The sequence below is a fragment of the Pseudorca crassidens genome, chromosome 11, assembly GCF_039906515.1.
Source record: "Pseudorca crassidens isolate mPseCra1 chromosome 11, mPseCra1.hap1, whole genome shotgun sequence".
Taxonomy (NCBI): domain Eukaryota; kingdom Metazoa; phylum Chordata; class Mammalia; order Artiodactyla; family Delphinidae; genus Pseudorca; species Pseudorca crassidens.
Window position 1 is genome coordinate 22,589,055 of NC_090306.1, and position 16,980 is coordinate 22,606,034.

The 16,980-nt window shown below is 36.9% G+C and overlaps 1 protein-coding gene across 3 annotated transcripts in view; it reads left to right on the forward strand.

Annotated features, from left to right (window-relative positions):
* Positions 1–16,390, forward strand: part of MRPS35 (mitochondrial ribosomal protein S35) — a 43,574-nt gene extending 27,184 nt beyond the window's left edge. For 2 of the 3 annotated variants that reach the window (XM_067696023.1, XM_067696025.1), the window contains exons 7-8: positions 79–148; positions 14,000–15,132. In XM_067696023.1, coding sequence (XP_067552124.1) covers positions 79–148; positions 14,000–14,269 — 340 coding nt within the window. In that variant the 3' untranslated portion in view covers positions 14,270–15,132. Of the gene's footprint in view, positions 1–78; positions 149–13,999 lie in introns of all 3 variants that reach the window. The other variant, XM_067696024.1, reaches the window with a different exon arrangement.
* Positions 16,391–16,980: the final 590 nt, after the last annotated feature.

Consider the following 16,980-nt stretch of genomic DNA (forward strand, 5'->3'; position numbering starts at 1 on the left):
TATTTGTATACTTTGCAAATTTTTCCATGTACTGAATTTTTAGAATTTTGACTTCCTCCCTCTCTCTGTCTTTTAAAGGTGCCCCTTAAAGAGACAGAATTATGATTATGCAATGTATCTACTAACAGTTTTATACCATGAGTCTTGGGTAAGTGATTGTGTATGAATGTTTAATAACTTTGTCATTGTAATTTGGATATGTTAACCTTTCAAAACAGTCTGTGTAGCCAGCACTCAGATGAGTGTTTAATGAACCACTATTTAAGCTAAGGACATGTGAAATGTTATAGATAACTCCTACTGACATTGAAAGTGAGGATCTTGAAATAGATTTCAGTCCATCTGAGGACCTTCAGAAATCAGATGACTAAAATGCCTTTAAAGTTCAGAGTTTCTGACTTAGGCTAAAAAATTCAGAATTTTTTACTTTTTGTTTGTTTGTTTGTATGACTTTAGGTGAAAGTTGTCAATGTTATGGAAGGGAGATCATCATCTATATTACTTGAACTATATAATTCATCCTGTTATTCAAATAAACTATAGAACAAAGCTCCCAAACTTTGTAGAAAGTTACTTTAAATGTTTATTAAAATCTTAGTTATCAAATAGCCTTTCATGTGAACATTTCACTGGTATACATTAGAGACAATTAAGGGCAATTAATTATTTAAATAGTATAAAAACAGTCTTGTGTCTGACTAAATTTATTGAGTTTTAGTATAAATATACACATTTATGAGGAAGATTTTGCTGTGAATGAGCATCAACTCATTTAAAGTTGATAACTAATATGTTTTGGTAACTCACAGTTCTATATAATATTTTAAAAAATTAAAATAATTTTAGATATGCACACATATTAAAATTTTTGAAGCTTGCCCAACATAGACATGGAACTTAATAGCATTTCATGTTGGGAACATTTGAAGGAATGGGGGTAGCTGGAGAAAGAGTCACTCTGTTTAGATGCTCAAAGGACTTCATATGAAATGAGAGTTAGATTGTTTTTCATGACTTTTAAGGGTACAACAAAGTAGAAGCAATAATGAGACAGATTTATTTACTGAATAAAATCTCTCTACAAGATTCATCTAAAGATGGAGTGGGCTGCTTTAATAGGTAGAAGATGTTCCATCCATTGGCTGCTTAGTGGGGATATGACAAAAGGAACGTACTCTTTGGATGTTAGTTAGTTGCATTAGATGATCTTTGGAATCTCCTTTCATCCCTAAGAAATTCTGTGAACACGTACAGCCGTTCTTACAAATTTCATTGATGTTAATAATAAAACAGTTGTAGCACAAGGGGATGAGTGGAAAATTTAAAAAAAAATAAAACTTTGTTGCGAGGTTAGTAAAGAACAGAAAGTAGCTGGTAGCTCTTCTCTGCTTTTGAGGTATTCTAATTATCATAATTCATCGCGGTTTTCTAGTTCCTAGCTTCAGGAGTGACATCATAATAGCAGTTAATCTCTTTCCTGTCAACTGATTTTATAAATGCCTTTGGCTTGAGGTCATTAAGTTCCCTTTTGAACCAGCAAAATGGCTGAATTAGCTTCAGCTCTATGGCTGCTGCTTAAAGAGTTAATACCAAACAATAAAAGCCAACCAGTTTTGAGTCTCTTATTTTGTCAGCAGCCTGTAAAATGAATTTGCCCCAAAGGAAATGACAGGCGTAAATAAATTCAGTGAAAGTTGACTTACTGGATTCTTTCTATGGTTCCATGACATGAAATCCAAACAAGTTTGTATTCTGGATTCATGCAAGAAGCCTTTGATCTTAATGCTAATTACTTTGATGCCAGAGTAAGTAGCCACATACAACTGTCTTAAACATAATTAAATAATTCCTATATTAAACTTGGCTCTTGATCCTTTCTAAACAAGTACCATCAGTGAAGAAGCTTTAAGAGAATGCAGATGAGCCATGAAATTTTGCAGAGCTGGTGGAACAGAATTTTTATTGAATTGAAACTCTTTTTTCTTCACCAGCATGGAATTCATACTTGAAATTGATGTTACCACCTGGTATTTAATCAAATATTTAAAGAGCCCCTTTTAATTCATTCCTTTATTTTTAAGGCTAGTTTCAGAGCATTTAACACCTAAAAGCTAAGCTCTGTGGAGGTTACCTCTAAGTAGCATTGAGAGAAAGTAGTTGGTAGTTTTATGTAACATAATGCTGAAACTTCTCTGAAAAGGTATGCATTTACACCAGTATGAGAAAGTTACTGTAGTGTGCTATTCAAAACAGTTTAACTATATAGAATTATTAAAGTAGAAGTTGTTGACTTCTAAAACAATAAAATGGGTTTATTCCGGAACAGCAAAGAATTGCTATTTGGAACATGCAATTTATGGTGAACTGTAGGTAAGTCCAGAGAACAAAGAAAAGGGAGCTTGTTTTTATAGGGAAAAGGAGGGAGTTGGGAGGGGCTGTTCTAAATGAAAGTTCAAGGGAGGAAAGTAGGAGTTTAGGGTGGTGATGTCTTCATTTGCGGAGCTGAGATGTTTCTCATTGCCTGGGCTGTTGCTGAGCAAGGAGAAATTCTTCCTTCGGGATTGTAAAGTAGTTGCACTATCTGTTTGAGAGTGCAGGGTGTGCTTCTTCCAGTGGGCCATGAAAGTGAAGGTCAGTGCATGCAAATAATGGAGTGTGAGAATGCATGAGACCTCCCTCTACAGGCCATTGCCAACTCTAACTTTAACTGAGGTTTTCTTTATTAATTTACATATTCAAAAGGCATAGACTTCACAAAGCATAGACTTCAGGCATAGAGTCTTAGTAATGCTTCACAGAATGATTATTGCAGTGCTAAGAAGGTACTGAGAAACAGATATACATTAAGCCATTTATTCTTCAGCTGTTCAAAGAAGCAAAAAGACGTGTAGAAATTTGGTTTAATATTTCAGTATTACACAATGTTGGCATAGAAGTGAATTAGGTTTTAATCTTTGGAACCATTCAGATTTGGATTTGAATCCCACTACTTGTTACCTGTGTAACCTTGGCCATCCTTTTAACGTCAGGCTCAGATTTCTTCTAAGGGCTTTTGGATAGATCAGGGAGAATTTATGTGAAATGTCTGGTGAATAGTGGGTGCTCATTAAATGGTGGCTGTTAACATTGTTAACTACTAAAATGAAGAAAGATTTATCTTAGAATTTCAAATTCATTTATTTCCAATTTCTGTGTATAGCTCACAGTTAACTTGACAAAGACTTTATGCAGATCAAGTCAGCTCTGTGCCCTGTTGTATTTGAATTTTTACAGCATGTATCTGACTCACATTCTGACACAACTGATAATAAATGTTAACTTTGTTGCATGTTGTTCTTTAAACCTTCCACAAGTGAGTTGGTTAAGAGATGATTGAATGAAGCATTTTACAAAGTGACTTGCACAAACGATAGACTAAAACACAGACAGTGGTGGAGGAAAGAAAATAAACACTTGCTTTAGAAAATGTAGAGATCTGAAATCAGATTCAAAGGGTTCTTGGGTGATTGTGATATTTAATTACTAATGGTTGCTTTTTAAAATTTGAATTTTTGGCTGTCGAATTTGAACTTCATGATAGTCTTGTTGCCAGTCAGAAACATATCTAGGTTTGTATTAAAGTGGTTCTGAAAAGTCATGTAACAAAATGGATAATTTTATACTCATAGTTTATTTTTACAGGGGACCTTATTGCAAGTATTTCTGATAAAAATGATGAATCCTTTTGCAGAGCCATAATTGCCATTTAGTCTAGTGGTTTATGAGTTCATAGTGATCTTTTGTGTGTGCTCACATACACATAGATTTCCAGGTTATCAGAGAATGCTTGAATGACATTTATTGTTTTCTCTTCTTAGCATTCATCAATGATTTTGTTCTTGTTTACAAGGTACAGTGATAGGTATCGTTCGGATTATCAAAATGAAAGAGCCTCTGTTTTAGGTACCTTTATTCCTAGAGGGATTTGGTGGTTATAATATAGTCTGTTTCACTAGGTAAGGGAGGTTGGAACATAGTTCTGTGAGAGGCGCATACAAGGATTAATTCTCCCTTGAAGCATCATGGAAGTGGTGACTGGTTTTGGAAGATGAGTAGGAGTGTGCAGTAGGTGAAGGACTCTAGGCCTGGTGGGTTTAGAGAGCAGGCAGAAGTTGGTGTGGCCAGGGTACACGACCAACAGGGCAGAGATAGGAGATGAGACTGAAAAATAATTCAGAGCCAGGCTGTGAACATATTGAACTGATGTAGTAGCATTTTACTAGGTGTGTGAAAAGGCACCTCTTTCAGTGTTTTAGTGTTTATGAAAGAGTAAACCATCCTCATGGCAAATATTAAGTGTGCTTTCATTAAAATGAACTGTTTATTGATTGATGAGCAAATGTTTACTGGTTGCCTCTTATTTGCTTGGTGTTGTTGGATATGAAGATTAATACCTAAGGAGAAAACACTGTCTCTTCTGTTGAGGAACACTAGTAGAAGCAAGTTGGTTTAGTAATAAATATTATAAAAAGCGTTATAAAGGTTATATAATTTACTATTTAATTTTTTATTTTTCTCTACTTATTTATTTCTTGTATATCCTTCAAGGCTTTTTTTTTTTTTAGATTCTTTTTTTTTTTTTTTTTTTTTTTTGTGATACGCGGGCCTCTCACGGTTGTGGCCTCTCCCGTCGCGGAGCACAGGCGCAGGCTCAGCGGCCATGGCTCACAGGCCCAGCCGCTCCGCAGCATGTGGGATCTTCCCGGACCGGGGCACGAACCTGCGTCCCCTGCATCGGCAGGCGGACTCTCAACCACTGCGCCACCAGGGAAGCCCTCCTTCAAGGCTTTGATACCCACTCGAACCTCTTTTTTTTAACTGAGATATTATTGACATGTAATATCTTATTTTCAGGTATACAACATAATGATTCTGTGTGTATGTGTGTGTGTGTGTGTGTGTATATATATAAAACACAAAATGATCACAATATGTCAGCTTAACATCCATTACCACACAAGTTAATAAAAAAATTTTTTCCTGTGATGACAACTTTTAAGATTTACTCTCTTAGCAACTTTCAAGAATACAGTACAGCATTCTTGACTGTAGTCACCAGGCTGTACATTATATCCCCATGACTTACTTGTTTTATAACTGGAAGTTTGTACCTTTTGATCACCTTCACCCATTTTACCCACCTCCCACCCCCAGCCTCTGGCAACCACCAATTGTTCTCTGCTTCTATGAGTTCAGGATTTTTTTGTTTCTTTTCTGTTCTTTTAGATTCCACACATAAGTGAGATCATAACTGTTTGTCTTTCTCTGTCTGACTTATTTCACTTAGCACAATGCCCTCAGGGTTCATCCCTGTTGTCGCAAATGGCAGAATTTCCTTCTTTTTGGCTGGATGATATTCTACTGCATATATATGCACCACTTACTCTTTATCCATTCATCCATTCATGGACACTTAGGTTGTTTCCATGTCTTGGCTATTATAAATAATGCTTCTGTGAACCTGGGGGTGTAGATATCTTTTCGGGCTAGAGTTTTCATTTCCTCCAGATAAATACCCAGAAGTGGAATTGCTAGATCATATGGTAGCTCTATTTTTAGTTTTTTGAGGAACCTCCATACTGTTTTCCATAGTGGCTGCACCACTTCACATTCCCACCAACAGTGCACAAAGGTTCTCTTTCCACATCCTCATCAACACTTGTTATTTCTTGTCTTTTTGGTAATAGCCATTCTAATGAGTGTGAGGCGGTATCATTGTGGTTTTGATTTGCATTTGCCTGATGATTAGTGATGTTAAGCACCTTTTCAGGTGCCTTTTGGCCATCTGAATGTCTTTCTTGGAAAAATGTCTATTCAGATCCTCTGCCCATTTTTTAATCAGGTTTTTTTTTTTTTTTTTTTTTGCTATTGGGTTGTATGAGTTCTTTATATATTTTGGATATTAATCCTTTATCAGATATATTTGAGCCTCTTATTCTTTGACTCCTACTTTGCATAGATGGCAAATTATACTGTCTTATTTTCTTGACTACAAAAGTTGCCTTAGTCCATGTTCCATGGGTTGTTTTCCCTGTATGTTTTGTCCTTTTAACTAATCTTGTAAGACTCTCATTAACATGCATCTGATCTTACTGTATTTTGTTCTTCAGAATATCTGGGTCAGTGCTAGGTAACTACATGTTTAATAACATTTAATAATATTAAACTAAATGTTTAATAACAGCTATTGAAACATTGTCTATTCTTTTGGAGATCCAAAAATGGACTTTTGAAGTAGGTTTTCAACTTAAAAAGTAAAGTGACAGAGTAACAAAGAAACTCCCTTTTCAGTAATTTAAAATGTAGCATACTTGTTAGATGTTAGCAATAATTAGCTTACTGGTGTAACTTTTTAATGATCTATTAATAAAATTATTAATAATCAATAATTATGCCCAAATTTTAAGAAATATCTTGGCAGCAGTTTGAGATACTTAATTTTCATGGATGTATGATTTTGGGCTATATGTAGGTCAGGTTTTTCATTTGATTATGTGTTTTTTCAAATATTTAAAGGAAAAGTGTTCTAATGCTATATTATTTTGGAAGTTCTCTACAAACATTTGCTTCTATGAGTTTAATTCATGATGCTAATTTATATTTGACAATGTTAATATGTTAATGGAATCTGTAGGATAATATTGGCTACTCCTAGCAAGATACCATATCCCTTTATAAAATATCCCTTTATAAAATCCTTCAGTGGTTCCCCATTACCTAGCATAAAATCTAAACTACTTAGTATGTCTATTCACAGCAATTTACCACCTCATTACCAGCTACTCAGGAATTGTAGGTTATGTATCCTGTACCATAATGAACATAATGTGTTCTTTCATAACTTTGCATATGCTGTTTTCTTCGCTTATAATCCCTTTTCAAATTGATCAGACTTGCAAATTCATAGGAATCCTTTAATACACCTCAGATGTAACCTGTCTCAGATGTTTCTTCCCATCCTTTTTCCCTTCTCCCTCTGTCAGTTAGCATTCCTTTTATTGCTTTTATGGTAATTGCCTGTATACATGTCTGCCCAGCTCCATTAGACTGTGAGGTCACTGAGGACAGGACTGTGTATTTCATTCATCTTTATATTCCCAGCATCTAGTACAATGTCTGGCATATCAGCATTCAGTAAATTTTTTAAAAACTGATCTGATTTGAATTGAATTCCTTGACATGCTCAGTTAAAAATTTAGCTTTGATAACCAAAAGTATTGGCAGTAGCTTTTTAATCCATTATGGATATTTACTTTTTCCTATTTTTTATGATTTTCAAGTAACTTGAATTTTTTTAATTAGTAAAACTGTTTTTCCTCATCTAGCACAATGCCTTACTTGTAATCATGAGAAGTGGAATATTACTGTGATTCATGTTCTAGGCAAAGGGAGTTATAAATAAGATGGTAGAAGGTGACACATTTGTGTACTTAGTGGAACAGATACTTCTTTGCTTTCTATTAGATTGGAGTTCACTGACCATTGCATGAAGCAGCTATTGTGTTTTTCTTTGTATTGAATTCATGCTTACAAGGAGAACAAAGATGATAGGGTCAAATGAAGTTATTCTTTTGTTCTTTTTTCCGTGTTTCTGTGTTCCTTGGAACACATTCTACCACTAAGAAGCAGTATGATTTGGGGCAGATTATTTAATTGCTCTGGGCTTCAATTTCCTGATTTGAAAACAGGTAGTAATAGTACTGCCTCATAGGGTTGTTATGAAAGTTAAATGAATTAATATATGTAAGGTGCTTACTCATCCCATGCCACTTTCCTCACCTTGGCCTTCATTCAGGCCTGAATGTCCTTAGCTCGTTCCTGCCTCCAGCCTTTATGGATGCTCTTCCTCTACTGGGATCACAGTCTTCATCTGCCCGGTTCCTCCTCAACTCTAGGTTTCCTGCTAGATTGGCAGTTCTAGGGCAAGACAGTGCCTGGGACAGTAGTTGTGTAACAAATATGTACTGAGTGAACGAATGAGTGAGTAAATAATTGAGCCAGCTGCGGAGAAAAGAGAACAGGATCATGTGGGATGGAAGGCTCCTTCCTCTAGGGCTGTAGTCAGAGCAGGTTCTCTCATGGTAGGCAGGGAAGAAAAGAGACTGTATATATGTATATTTATTGTGTACATACATAAGTTAAACGGTGAAATTGTAAATGTTTAATAGTAAAGTTATTAAAATTGAAGTCTACAAACTAATCAAACTGCCTGAATGGTGATCAGTTTGAGCTTACATTGGTATTTTTAATTGCCCCCCCCAGTAATTTGAATATGTTATTGTTTATGCTTTAAAATTAATACATGTCAACTACAGTACAAAAAAAGAAACTCTTAAACAATTGCCCACTTCAATCCTGGGTATAATTTCAGAAGCTATAAAAATTTGGCAGTGAATTACAAGTCAGGGTACGAAATTATAAATGAAATGTAATCATAGCTGTGCTTTTTAAAAAAATGAATTTAGAAGGACACGCAGCAAATATCACAATTATTGATTAATTTTATTTTCTTCAAATGTCGCAAGTGTCTGGTAATTGTTTATTGCATGCCAGACATTGTATGTAAAAGACCCATAGAAGCTCCAATTGATGTCATCCATCAGAAAGAATTTCCTCTTTTTTCTCTTGGGCAGAGAGGGTCAGGGGCTTATCTTTTTAATGCAATCAGAATTGAGCTGGAGCAGGGCTGGGTTACAGTTTTTTAAGATTTAGTTCACCTTTGTCTCTTCTCAGGCATTTTGATTGGGAACTTGGTGAGTCCACTTCCACATCTCAAAGTCTGCTTAAGAGTCACTTGTGCTCTTCAGAAGCTTTGAGCTTAACTTGTTAACTTCTAGCCCTTCAGCAGAATCTGGAAGATGTCTTGAGAGGGAGATTGGTTGTGTGAAATAGGACTTCCTCCCTCTAGTAGGACCTTGTCTCCTAAACACTATGAGATTATAGGAGATTTGCTCTTCAGAAGCTTGATCCAGCCTCCCCAGCTTCCCATAAGTAGCCCTGGAGCTAAAACCAGTCATGTTTGGGGCTCTTCAATTCCAATCTGTCATACAAGCCCTGGGTAACAGCTCAAACCTTGCTCATTTCTCTTTTCCCGAGTAGAGTTCTTCTGTGTGGGCCAAGGGCCAGTCTGATACAGAATTGGAAAATGGACTCAGGGAAGAAAATGGCTAGGGATTTTCAGAAGGATGCTCCCCATATGCTTGCAGCCTGGAATTCACATTGATCTAGTCCGAATTGATTCTAAAACTCTCTGGTGGGACTTCCCTGGTGGTGCAGTGGTTAAGAATCCACCTGCCAATGCAGGGGACACGGGTTCGAGCCCTGGTCCGGGAAGATCCCACATGCCGTGGAGCAGCTAAGCCTGTGCGTCACAACTACTGAGCCTGCGTGCCACAACTACTGAAACCCGGGTGCCTAGAGCCCATGCTCCACAACAAGAGAAGCCACCACAATGAGAAGCCTGTACACTGCAACGAAGAGTAGCCCCTACTCACCACAACTAGAGAAAGCCCCCGCACAGCAACGAAGACCCAACACAACCAAAAATAAATAATAAATAAATAAATTAAATTAAATAAAATTTTTTAAAAATTAAAAAAATAAAACTCTCTGGTATATTGATTACCTGGCTTTTTTCCAGTTGTAGCCAAAGCAGAGGCATCCTGTGACCTGTTACATCCTATTTGAAAGTGGAAATCTTAATGTAAAATTAAAAGAAAGAAATTTGGAGTTTTTTTCCCTCAAGGATTTTATATTTATACCTCTTATATGAAAAATATTCTCAAGTGACAAGCATTATATACAGTGTTATTACCTTTTTATCATTACTAGAAGATGATTTTGGAATTGCTTTTTTGTTTTTCTTCATTTTCAGGATATTTTATTAAGGAGACATTTTACAAAGGTTCAGTAACAGAAACAAGTGAGGGTGCAGTTCTCAGGGGTGGTGAGAGTGGGGTGCCATCACACCGCATATCTGAAGGGGCAGGGGAGGGAGGAGCTGCAGAACCGGAGAGAGAGCTGTATGGATGGGCCACCTGACAAGAACTGTGGGGCATCCCCCCATCAGGGAGAGAGTTGGGAAGGACAACCCTGACCTCACTCTCCATCATTCTCTAGGTGTCTTGCTGGTGCCTCCCATTAGCCATACCGAACCGGCAGCCAGAATTCAAGAGGTCCCTATGAAAGGTCCATTGGGATTGCATCTTAATATATCATTTAAACCAACAGCTCTTCCATTTAGCTCTGTTCTTTCTTCAATGATAAGCCCCATTTGGATGGCAGCCGTCTGTGAAAACTTATATATTAATGACTATAAAAGATTTCCCTCAAAAGAGAAATATAGTGCTAACAATTAATCTTTATTTTTCCTGCTTGAAAAACAGAAATTCTAAAGATCTTTTTTATTGATACATGTAACATAGGACTTCAAAAAAGTAGCTTTCTTTTTCTTGAGACAGGTCTTTATAAGAGGTAAATTCTCTGTGTGTGTGTTTTTGTGTTTTCTACATTTGCTTAGACATAAAAAGCCTTCACCCAAAGGAGACTGCTGGAAAACTGGAGATAATTCAGTTATTTTTAAGAACACGCTATTAACTGAGAAAATTAAATCTAATCAGTGATAACATTTATCAAGAAGTAATAAGCATGAAAAATATTACCTTTCTATCAGTGATAAAGACCTTTTGTTTCTGTATTTTTTTAATCTACATTTGATAAATATCAGTCATATGATTTTGTGAGTGGTAATAATGATGGCAAAACATTTGGACACTTCTTGTGTTTATATTTACCTTTAAAGTTTCGCTTTATTGCTTGATGGTGGTAGTGGCGCCCTTGACATGGGAACATAGATTTTGGAGGTGTGCCAGCAAGGGTTTGAATCCTACTCTTATTTATTCTTCTTCTTAATAAGTTGTGATATTAGTAGTAGATGGTTATTTAGTGTTTATTATGAGCCAGGTACTCTTAAGTATGTAGCTATTCCTTCTTTTAATCCTCAGAACAGTTCTGGGGAGTCAGTTCTTATAGAAATGCAAGCCTGTCACAGTAGTAAGTGATGAAGGTAGGATTTAAACTCAGTTCTGTAAAACCCCAAAGCCCATGGTAAATACTGTGCCGTACCCCCTCCCTGTGTGACCTTGAGGGAATCACAGATATAAAGCCCTCTACCTGTAATTCTGAAATGAAAAAAGCTTTGGAAATTGCTAGTCTTTTCATAACTTATTTGGTGGCAAAATGAACTCTGAATGGATGAGAAGCTATTTATAGCCTTTGTTAATCCCATTTAGTGTGACTATTCATACATGTTGCTAGAAAAGTAGTAATATATTTGATTAGGGGGTGCTGCCGTAGACCTCCTCTGGAGATGTTACGAAATTTACTGTGTGCGTGCTGCATTAACTACAAGTTAAAATAGAAAAATTCTGAAATCTGAAACATTCCCAGGTGACTGTGCCCCTTTATTTAACTTCTGTAATACTTAGTTTTCTTATCTGTAGAGATGTCAAGATCTAACCCAGTATGTCTTAATATGAATTATATTAAATAATTAATATATACATGTAAGTATTAAAGTACCTGGTATATAGTAAGTATTCAGTTTGGGAGATTGTTACTATTATGATCTTGGAATTTATATTTAGTTGTGCAGAGTTTGGATCCTAAAGCTAGAATATGTAGAAAACTAGAGTTTTGTTTGGCTTGTTGCTGAAGCCCAGCACTGCATTGTATCTGTACAGGATTGGTAGGAAGCCATGCCCTTCACAGAATACGTGACTTTCCCTTACCAAAGACTATTTAGAACAGCAGTAAGTATAAATGTGCATTATCCTGTAGTTTAGGATTTCCTAACCTTTTTCATGTCACTGCACACACAAAACTTCTCTGCTGAGATAAATAAAGGAGGGAGGATGCTTGTGGCTGCCCCTGCTGCACCAGGCTCACGTGGCACCTGGGTGCTCAGGGAATCAATATCATGGCATACCTATGAACACACCTTGGCAAACCAATGTAGAATTGTATATGTCAAATATAAGGGGAAGATAAAAAATGTTGAAAATTGTTAGTGGATTTACTTTGGTTATCTCCTCTGATTAAGCATCTATTTCAAGTCAGTTAAAAATCTAGAAACACCTAGGTGAAACATAATTTTTTAAACAGTTAGGTCTCTTAATTCTTGTCTTCTAACAGTTCAGAATGAGATGGAGTGACTGTTTTACTTAATGCTTTATAAAATGTGTTGACCTCTTAAGTTTATTTCACTTGTAAGTTAGAATTATGAAGAAACTATGACATTGTCTTGAACATTTAAAGCATTGGCAGGAGTAGATAGGCCGGTGATATATTTAATTTCGGACATTTTTTTTTTAAGGGGCTGACATTTATTCCTTCCTCATATATTACAGTAAGAATTAGGTATGGTGGGGTAATTTTGTCAGTTATTTTTTTAAAATGTACAGATTCAGAGTTTGGCTGTTAGGAGTTATTTGCAACAGGGCTCTGGGGGCGGGGCATAACAGGAAGTTATTTCATATTATCCCTGACCCCTTGCCAAGCGAAAGCCTCCCTACTGGCTAAAAAGAGGGTGCAGAGCAGATTCTCAACCAGATACGATGTTTCTAGAATGTAAGTTGGAACATTGTCCTCCGCCATAAATTCAGTATAGGGAGGTGGGGCAGACGTAGGGGAGCTGCGAGTACAGAGAGCCCACTTTGGCTCAGGAATCTGGGATCTGAGGAAACACCCTACATCAGTTTGTTTCTCTTAAAGGAAAGCGTACACAGTTTAAAGGATTAAAGGAGGGTTTCTTCTTCTTGTGGGTCTCTGTGGTGGAGGAGCTCCTTTCCTGGGCTTCAGTGATCCGAATGGGGTTTGCTGAGTCGGTGGCCTCCGCAGTGGCTTGTTTGCCTTTGGTGGGGATCGTCTTTATCCTTTGAGGGACAAATTTCTAGTGCTTTTCTATTTTCGTGGGCATTTGGAGCGGGAGTGGGGATGGGAGGGTGGCATGGCTGGAGACCGTTTGCCCCCTTCTTGGTGCTCACTTGGCTCTGAGGAGCCTTGGAGCTCTGTCTGCTCAAGCTGTGGTCTGTTTGAAGAGGAGTTTTCAGAGTTAAAATATTATTTCTGACAGCCTTACAAATCTGCCTCACTTTTAATACTTTAAAAACTTTATAATTTAGAAGGGTTTACCACCTTCCAAAGTTGTAAGACTAGTGGATCATTCCATAATAGCCTGTGGCTCAGAATATTGTTATGTGTTAATTTGGAAAGAATGTGGCTGCTATTCAGCACTTCTCTGAACCAGGGCATATTACATATTAGCTGTGTTGCTTGATTTTTTTCAGTGTTACATCTTCATTTAAATCATAAATCTGAATTATATTAATCTAAAACCTACCAGTGTTCCCTAAAATAACATGGTAATAATTTTTGTAAGAAAAAGTAAGTAGTAATGAAAATTGTTTCCATTATAGGAACAGAAAATAAAGATAATAAGACAAAATTCCAGAATTTATCAAGTCATTATGACTAAAACTCACATAAACTTTATATTTTAAATTTATTGTAATAATTGGTCTTCCCTGTCATTCCCAGAGGCATGTTACAGAGGTAAATACAGTCTCCTTTCAACTCTCATATTTGGAACCTCAGAAATTTGAAATGTTTGATGAGTTAGAGTTTAGGGACTGGAAAGTTGCAGGGAGTGAGTTTTCTACATCTTTTGGGAAGCAGTATTGCTTTGTAAGTGCAATTTGCAGGGCAGATAAAGTGTAAATTATGTGGGTAGAATTAGTGAGTGGTAACGAGGTGCTCATGTGACAGAGTGTGCAGCCCAAAGCTGCTGGTGCAGGTGGACAGCAGTGCTGGATAAGGGAGGTCAGGCAAGGTGTACACACAGAGTGTGGACCAGACTTCGAGTCATAATTTTCAGAACTCAGAACTTGTTTTTTCCTTTCAGAAAACTGAAGAATGGGAGAAAAAGAAGACTGAAGCAGACATGGAAGAGTATGTATGGAAAGATAGCTCCTCAGAAAAAAACATCCTGGAAACCCTTCTCCAAATTAAAGCTGCTGAGAAAGATCTGGAATTAAGTAAAGAAGAGCTCCTTGGTACTGAAGAAGTTGAAGAGTACAGAAAGTCTGTTGTTAGTCTTAAGAATGAAGGGGACAATGAAAATACCCTTTCTCAGTACAAAGAATCAGTGAAGAGACTATTAAATTTGACATGAATTATATAGAAAAATTGCCTTGATTTATTAATTTTATGATATATATGTAATCCTTATCTAATTTGATATACAGTTGAAGATGTTAAAAAACCATTGTTTTATTACATCAGAGTTAAAATTATTCCTTTCATCCTAATGTGCAAAGGCAGTATTCAGAAGTTTCTTACTTATGCACTGGGGCAATCAGACTAATTCGATCTCTGTGATTTCTTCTGGTTCTAAAGTGTTTGGATTTTATTTATACCATAACAACTTTAGTATTCATATATATACAATGTTGTTGTTTTGTCACCTGCTCCATTTCTTTCCCTACAGATTAGTACTTTTTGGTTGCTTTTGAATAATGATTTTGGTTATTTGGGAAGCTAGGCCCAGAACCCAGTCCCCTGACTGAAGTTCAGTGTTTTGTCTACATAACTGCTATCTGCCTAGTGAGTTTTTGCACATGCTGATTCTGATTAGAAGCAGGTCCTTAGCAGTATTTTCTAACCTAAAAGTTTGTTCCATTCCTCTATTTGGGGGTCACTTTATGTTGATTCAATTCTGTTTATCATCCTGGTTTCCATTTTCTTTGGCTCATTTCTCCAAGCCTAAGCTTGCAGAAAAGTGGAAATGGAGATTAGCTGGTATTCATCTCTCTGGATGCCCCAGCTAGAACTTCCACAGCTCAGGAAAGAGATGAGGTAAAAAGACCTTGAATTTAATTGGAGTAAATGACAAAATAACTGCCCTAAGAAACATTTCATTCAATTTAGCTGTCAATTCAGTACTTTTAAGTATATCTGTAAGTCATTTCTTACCACTTAAAGTTGTTGACAAGTGATTAATTTAAAATTGAAATAAAGGAATTATGGAGGCTGTTATTTGCCTAAAACTTATTTTGCTTGACAGAATTTGAGAACATAAAATGCCAAAATGAATTTCAGAACAATTGCTCAAAAGATTTATATAAATTGAAGATATGATTTAGTATTAGCAAGGCCAAGAGTCCGTAGGTTATAAAGGACAACAATAGGGCCTTGAGTTCCATCCATTCCACTGGATGGAAATAGCGAATAAAAAAGTAGATACAACTGAATTTCTAGATCAGGTTTAAAGCATACATAAGTGTATTGAAGTGTTACATTTCTTAGAGAGTCAGAGTTGAGGAAAACTCAGGTGTGGAAACAGGATTGAAGAAGGACACATCTGAAAACAGTAGAAGCTGAGGAGAGGTTGTCATTTGGGAACATGTAAAGAGGTGGTAGATTAGGGTCCTCAGTCCTGTAGTAATAATACAGTGAAGATGGAAGCAGATGGAGTAATGATATGTAATAAAGAATTTGACCTTGCTCAAAGAGAATCTGGCCTCTCCCGTCAGCTTCTGGGAGGTAATCTGTCATACCTCATAGAAGTGTCTTTGGTTAGGGCAGGAGTCAGTCACAATGGATTTTAGGTGGGGCTCGCTACACCTGATAGTCCTAGGCATGCCAGGAAAACCAACCATGTGTTTAGGGTTGGGGAGCTTTGAGTTTCTTGGTAAGTCCACCCAGCAGCTGAGATCAACTGCCCAGGTAATTGATCAGTCATACCAATGTAATGGAGCCTCAATAAAAATTTAGAACACTGAGGCTCCGGTAGGTTTCCCTGGTTGGCGATACTCTAGACATACTGTCACACATTGGTACTGGGAGAGTAATGCATCCTTCTTCCACGGGGAGAGGACACCAAAACCTGTGAGTTCGGAACACTCCTGAACTTCATCCTTGGTGCTTCTTCCCTTGGCTGATTTTAATCTGTATCTTTTCCCTGTAATAAACCGTAACTGTGAGTATAATAGCTTTCATTGGGTTCTGTGAATTCCTCTAGTGAATTATTGAACCCGAGAGTGGTTTGGGGACTCCCCATCCCCCGAACTTATAGTTGGTGTCACAAGTAAGGATGGTCTTGTAGAAGACTGTGCCCTTTTAACCTTTGCAGTTTGGCTAACTCCGAGCAAAGACTTGAAGACTCTAAGGCTGTGGCATTGACACCTAATGGCAAAATCTTAGAGCTGTAAGATTAATACAAAACTGCCTCAAAAGGGTAACCGTTGCTGTCATTGTAATGTTAGCAATAATTAAACAGCATTTTTTGTCATTATTTAGACTCTTGTCCTTAAGCTCTAATTGATCTAATGTATACAATGAACATCATATTCATCCTTACAATGAGGATTCTAGGGGACACTTTTTGCTGTACTGATGATATGCGATCACTTCTGACTTCAGACTCTTAAATTTCATAGCTCAGAAGGTGCTTAAACACATAGGCAACTAAGAAATAGAACAAACCTGTTTTCTTAATTGTAAGGAGCTTTAGTTTTTTTCTTTGCATATTTTCTTTCCAAAATTGGTAAATGTGTCATAATACTGGACTATTACAGATTTTTTTCCCCAAAGGTCTGGCTGTTTCAGTGCTGGAAAAATTTCGATATCATGGTTATTTCCTAAATGGTGGTAACAACCTTAGCCTTAGTTGTTGACTAGGCCCTGTGATCTTTGTTTCTTAATGTTTTAAATTCTATTCAGAAGTTCTCTTTGGTCCCTTTGGCTTCCAATAAGGACATGGTTTCTAGGCCCAGTCGTTTTTGTCTTGGCTGACTGTTCAGGTCACCTCTACAGTCTAAGTTTACTCAGTTTATCTGATGGTCAAAGGTAGGGGCTGAAGAAGAGAAGGAGTGTGTTTGTTTT